Source organism: Lolium rigidum, chromosome 7 (assembly GCF_022539505.1).
Source record: "Lolium rigidum isolate FL_2022 chromosome 7, APGP_CSIRO_Lrig_0.1, whole genome shotgun sequence".
NCBI lineage: Eukaryota > Viridiplantae > Streptophyta > Magnoliopsida > Poales > Poaceae > Lolium > Lolium rigidum.
Genome location: NC_061514.1, coordinates 113,904,212 through 113,910,751, shown reverse-complemented (window position 1 = coordinate 113,910,751; position 6,540 = coordinate 113,904,212). Strand labels below are relative to the sequence as shown.

Below are 6,540 nucleotides of genomic sequence, written 5' to 3'. Positions count from 1 at the left end.
TTCTTGGAGATATATTCCATCCGCTCGGAAACAAGTGTGGCAGTGATCCGAACGGGAGCGAGTAGTTCGCAAAACCCATGTCCAAATGATTCTAGCTGACAGTGATACAATGCACTAGTCGTATAATTACCAATTTATATGCATCCATCCATATACTCCGTATAAACTAGGCATCATAATCCTGAGCACCTGACCCGTATTAGTCGGTTCAAATTTGCACGTTCGACTCAAACATTGGCTCCTTCCTTGTGACAAGGCCACAAGACGCACGCACGCAACCGGTGCACGGGACGGGGCTCAGTAGGAAAGCCCCACCGCTAAACTCTACACGCACTCCACCCCGACTCTGCCCTCCCCTGCCCAACCCCTGCCGCACCACAGCGCCGCACCGCCCCCCTCCCCGCCGCCCCCCACCGTCCCGCACCCGCGCGCGCGGCCGCCGACGCGGGGCACGGCCGCCGTGGCCGTCGACGCCCCGACTGCCGGAGCGGGGAGGGCGGGAATCTAGGGTTGCCCCGATGGCCGGCGGGGAGAGGACCTTCAAGGCCAACTTCACCGCCGACGGGGTGGCGGCGCTGCGGGAGCGCATCAGGGACAAGCTCAATGACCTCATGGAGGATTACACCGACGACACCCTCGTGGTGAGCGCCTCCCTCACATCCGTCCGCCTCCCCCCACCTCCTCCCCCCCGCCCCCCGATCCCCCGATCCACCCTCTAAAACCCTAGCGGTTACACACGCACGATTTAGTTCTCCGCGGGGAGCGGATAAGGTTCGCCGAACGTTCGGGTTTCGCGGGATCGTCCGTGCCGTGGCGGAATTGGGCTAGTTTGTAGGTTCGTGCACGGCGCCCTGCCGTCTGCATTGGGGTTTTGGGTGCGGTTCCTGTGTCTCGCGGATTGGGGACTCGTTCGATTTCCTTCGGCCTAGTTTAGGCACTGCATTCCAGCGGTGGAGTAGATGGTGTTCGCAGTACTATAACCGATCAGATTAAGCATCATCTGTTCATTTTAACAATGGAAGGGGGAAGAATTAGCTAACCAAACATTGCAGTTTGGTGGACTGTGGAATACATTGCTTGTTGGTTAGTGGCGCCGAGTTTAACCGTCGGTCCAGTTTTAGGTATTTGCAAAGTTTTGATGGCTTGGCAATTTTGCTTTGCTTCTGTTGGCTGTATTGTCTTTGGGGGTTAGTTAGTTTTGGTTGTTTTGCATGTTTTTGTTTGTCAGATTTGCAGGCTTATTTTGGTTGATGGAGGCCTTGAAAAGATTTTATATTAAGTGCGGCTTCAATTTACAAGTGCTGTATCTAACCATTTAATTTTGTGCGACAGGAGTATGTTGTGGTGTTGGTCAGAAATGGGAGAGGGAAGGACGAGGCTGCAACGGAGCTCAAGGTGTTTCTGGGCAAAGACAACGATGCATTCGTATCCTGGTTATTTTCTTGCATCCAAATCTTTTCAACCTACTTCCTTTTTCTATGGCACCGCTTATCCGCCAGTACTGAGAATCAATGTTTATTATGCAGGTTGTGGGATCACCTCTCCTCAAACTTGCACCTTTATGTGCAACCCAAAGCTGTCTCAACCAACGATGACGCTAAAAACACTCGCGGTGCTGCTAGAGGATTGCCTGTACATAATTCGTCTAGCAATGCACGGGCTAGCCGTGAACCTGAAGCTGAAACCCAGAAAACGGCGAGGGTTCAGCAGAAGAGGGAGTGGGGAGGAATGGTCCGAGTGCATTCAGAAGCTGTTCCCCTGATTCGAAGTGTTGTATCTCCTGTTTCACATGCAGAGGAAGAAACCTCTCCTACATTAGAGCCTGCAAGACGACCCCGTGAACCAGACATGCATCACCAGAGAAAGAGAGGCAGAGAGGACGACACACGGCCAGCCAAGGTCTCTAAGGCTCTCTCAGTCACTTGCTCTAATTTTTCAAAACATCTCCACGTTCATGCAATACCTTTTCTGTTGTTTTATGTTATATGCAAGTCATATCATGAATCAGGAAGTCCCATATTAATAATAAAAAAATCTTGACATATGATATCCTGTAGTCTTGAAAGTATACTAGACAAATCTGACAATTGATTGAGAGCGAATATTCCGGAACTAGCTGCGCCCGCACCCCATTATTTGATGTCGCACTTCCGAATTTGACTAAAATTCTTATAACTCTAGAACATTTTGCTTGCGTTTGTTGGTAAATAGGTTCTAATAGGGAACATATACCTGCTTGTGCGCTATATGTATTTGGACATACCTATTGATTGTAACTGTTTATGTTTTATAAACTAGTAAAACCCTGACTTGTCTGTCTAATCCTGTTATATGATTTGTATTTAGCTGCTGGTAATCACTTCTAGTTGTCATCTGGAATTAAGTTAGTATATATCTGTATATATTTGATCATCCATTCCATTATAAAGCTTATTTTGGAAGCTCCGCACTTTCAAGAAAGTCCAGTTTCACCCTCAACTATGAAACCTGATTTGGCACCCTAAACTTTCAAAATTGGATTGAATTCACTTATGACAGATATGTGCTATCTTTGTTTATTTATAAAACCATCGTGTTTGATTTCTGAACCTACTGTAAGGCCCCTCAATTCTTAAGCAGTTTTTTAAATTTTTTTTTTGTTTTAATATTTTTTTAAATCTTTCCAGAGAACATCCCAGCAAGTCATTAGTGCACCACGCCGGCTTCTTCAGTTTGCTGTTCGTGATGCTGTCAGAATGCAGCCAGTGACCCCTAGATCGGAATCATCCTCCAAGCGACTTCGTTCTGTCGTGTCTTCAGTAGCACCAGATTCAGCAGTTAATGGCAGGTTGCAGAAATTGAAGTCTGACGTGAGAATACCAGGTGCCACAGCAGCATTAAGAGCTGCAGCTGAGGCTGCTGAAGATGTTCTCAAGGACAGATATTCTGAAAGTGTCTTTGACCGAAATTCTGCAAGTGTCTTTGACAGAAATTCTGCAAGTGTCTTTGACCGAAATTCTGAAAGTGTCTTTGACAGATTGGGTAGAAATCCTCTGTTGACTGATACTGAAGAAACATTCGATATCAGAGAACAAGATCCGGAAGATGGAGAATACAAGCATATAGATGAAGCCCGAGCAGAAAAACATTTAGAATTTCGTGAAAGAAATCAGTATGTTGCCGGTGATACTCATATGTATGACCGGGAAACAGAGAAAGCTGCTGATTCTGCACGTGATATTTATCGGTATGAAGACACTGGTGCAGTTAGGTATAATGGTGTGAATTCTTACCGAAGTAGATTGCCTCCTAGTGAAGGCAAAGAGTCATTAGTAGCGGGGTACAATATGGCAGAAGGAGCTGCTGGTGCAAGAAGCAGAAGGCAGATAGCCGAAGACACACATGCTAGTTCAGGACCAAGAACATCTGAAAAGGTCCTAAATATATCTGCTTACAGTAATACTCGGACTCCTCCCAATCATGAAACATCAAGAAATGCTGCCACATTTGAGCAGCAAGTGCTCATGGGGAAGAAAGATGTTGGCTCAAGAAAACCAATTGCGACAGTTGCACATGCTAAAGATATACACATGGCCGATAATTCCAAAGTAAGTTTCTAAAGGCTAGCATTTCACTCTTCTTTAAACTGTACCAAGTGCATGAATTCTGAGATTGTACAGAAGTGCTATCTATGGAATAATAGCTTGGGATTATCACCTAAAAAATGATTTTCTCGCATGCACCCTTTATTAAATTTGTTTGGTATCATGTTACCCAGCATGGTAATGTAGCTTTGAAAAGACCAGTGTCAGTTGGAGGAACAAAGGTCCGAAAGAAGTCACAAAGCTCAGGAAAAAGAATCTAGGATTTTCTAGCTACATGTTGGACATCTAATCTCATAATTTTGTTAGAGTGCACTTACACGGACATGAAATTATATCTTAAGTCTGCTGGGAGGCAAGTAGCATTGACATTTTTACATTTTCCTATTGGCTATGAGTGCCTTGTATTTTTATTACTCAGGTAGGATTTCTCTTGGCTTCATCTGGTGGCGTAGTTTGTTACATCAACTCCAAAAGGATAAGTTGCATTGCAATTGAGAAAGTTTCGTTCATGATTGCATAAAAGGAGTCAAAATAGTGTCTGCGGAGCGTCGAGGGTCAACCTTGATATCGAATAATCTTTTGATGAGAACTGGGCGTCGACCAGTTGGTTGTGGCAGCGGGTGCGTGCCCAGCCCACCAGGGTTTGAATCCCGAACACCCCCATGGTGCTCAGGGTTGCCTCTTCTAGAAACAAAAATCAACAGGGGCTAGTCCCTGTTGTTCTCATTTTTTCCCATCCTTCCCCAATGGATCTACATCAATAGTTTTGGTTTCTCCATTTGTGTCTTCTTCATCGCATCAGTCTTACAAGAATTTCGTTTTCTAGATTGATTTGTTAATTATGTTATAATAACCTCTTTGAAATTATATTGCAGGACTCAGTGAATTCAAGTTCATTGGTGGAGGCACCCAAGACTTCATCAGTTGGTATGTAGCATGGGTTGCTCATTGTTTGTTTGACTACCTTAACATCTAAAGAAAATGTAGCCTGTTAATATCCGGGGATTCTTGTATCGCTTGGAATCAAGTAAATTGACTTTCACTAGTAACAGGAACTAATAACTGCAATTGATTATTCAACAGGCCCTTTATTCAATCGAAAGTTTCTGCACGAGTTTTTCTTTTAAACATCTTTATTGTGATACGACTTACTTTATCCTGTCAAGTTAAATGCTTTGTCTTCTACCCCCTACTTTGTTAAAGCAGTTTATGTTTTTTTTCCTTCAGCTGCTACAGGCCAACCCGAAAGTAGCCCTGATTCTAGAACTATCTTTGTTAGCAATGTAAGTATATTTGTTTTTCCTTGTACCCTTCTGGTTATGTATCAGAAGAGTTTCTCTGTTACTAGTGATTGTTTTGTTGGAATTTTAGGTACATTTTGGTGCAACAAAAGATGCTCTTTCTCGTCATTTCAATAAGTGTGGGGCTGTGCTAAAAACCCTTATTGTTTCTGATGCTGTCACTGGTCAGCCAACAGGGTAAGAATTCTTAGTCCTGTCTGAACATTCTGAAAATCGTCATTTGTTTTTGAAGATATACTAAGTCGGGTTTTCTTTCTTTTTGTCTAATCAGCTCAGCGTACATTGAGTTCTTGCAAAAAGATTCAGCAGAGCAGGCACTAACCCTGAACGGAACATCTTTTATGTCTCGCATTGTGAAGGTAAATGCAGGGACCTAATTTTTAGTTCTTTTGAAGTGTTTTGTAGATAATTTTTTATTGTTATTCATGATAGAGCTGCTCTAGAGGTTTGGTGTTTGAAACTTATAATTGAAAGATGTTTCTTCACACAAAATTCCGTTAGCTGGGCCATTTTTTTGTCAGTATCTTTATTACTCCGTAGTATTTTCTGTTGTTACATACATGAGATCGAAGCCTATTGATAAATATGACAGTGAAAAATATATATTCATCAATTGCAAAAGATTTTGCCTCTTCAAGCGTTCATGTGGAAATATTCATGACCGCAAGATATTGGAAGAACTTTTCATGAATTTGCTTGCATGTTTGTTCCAGCAATTTACTTTGTATATTGGAAGAACTTTTCATGAATTTGCTTGCATATTTGTTCCAGCAATTAACTTTGATGTGCTGCAGGTTGTTCGAAAAAGCTCTGTCGAAGTGCCTCAAGTGGCTGGCTGGTCCCGTGGTGCTCGTGCATCACCATTTGCTTCAAGGCTCATTAGAACTGCATACCCAAGACCGACATTTCCTGGGGCTATTCGCGGTCGTTTAGGACTGAGAGGTAATGCTCGGAATTTTCAGTGGAAGCGGGAGGCTGCTGATTCTGCTGATGCGGGAAAACCTAGTCAAGCTACACCTGTAACTCTTGGGAGTCAGACATTAACCCCAATGACGCGAAGCTTCACTTACACACGCACTGAGCCAAAACAGGATGTTGGTGCGACAGCAAACATTTGATCGACTCCTCCACAGCATGCTGCTGGTCCTGATGAAACTCACAGAAGTAGCTCAAAATTCATGGCCATTCCATAGTTTAGCCTCTTTTGGTAAATACTATTTAGTTGGAGAGCTTAGTGGCTGGCAGGTTTTATGGAACTGAAATCTTGAGCTTTAATCTGTGAGTGATTTTGTGTGCTCCCCATCGGCGAGGCATTCATGCTGTCCGGCTATGTTAATTATGTGGAGTGGAGAAATGTCAAAAATGAGGCTGTAGAGTGTTAGGCACATTTGAACATTTGTTATTATTAGATTCTGCCAGCTTCAGTGGACTTCTCGTCAAACTTGTGATCTTTCTACTCCAGGAATTTGAGGGCCTTCAGTATCCCGTTCTTGTATGATTTGCTAATTTTGTATGTACAGATCCTGGCAGCAACACCTGTCCATTGATCCTGGATTGTAGCATATTTTATCCAGGTGACGACAATTATGTTGGAATCAGGGGAAACTCACGGGTAGCACAACTCCAAGCATTGGGTGCATGCATAGCAAGTGAGT

At 43.6% G+C, this 6,540-nt stretch overlaps 1 protein-coding gene across 1 annotated transcript; it reads left to right on the top strand.

The window, feature by feature from the left end:
• Nucleotides 1–518: 518 nt before the first annotated feature.
• Nucleotides 519–6,326, top strand: LOC124675382. The gene is made up of 9 exons (XM_047211455.1): nt 519–641; nt 1,333–1,433; nt 1,527–1,899; nt 2,667–3,587; nt 4,460–4,511; nt 4,812–4,867; nt 4,956–5,062; nt 5,157–5,244; nt 5,680–6,326. The coding sequence occupies exons 1-9, from the start codon at nt 519–521 to the stop codon at nt 6,001–6,003; spliced, it is 2,145 nt and encodes a 714-aa protein (XP_047067411.1). The 3' UTR covers nt 6,004–6,326.
• The last annotated feature ends 214 nt before the right edge of the window (nt 6,327–6,540 follow it).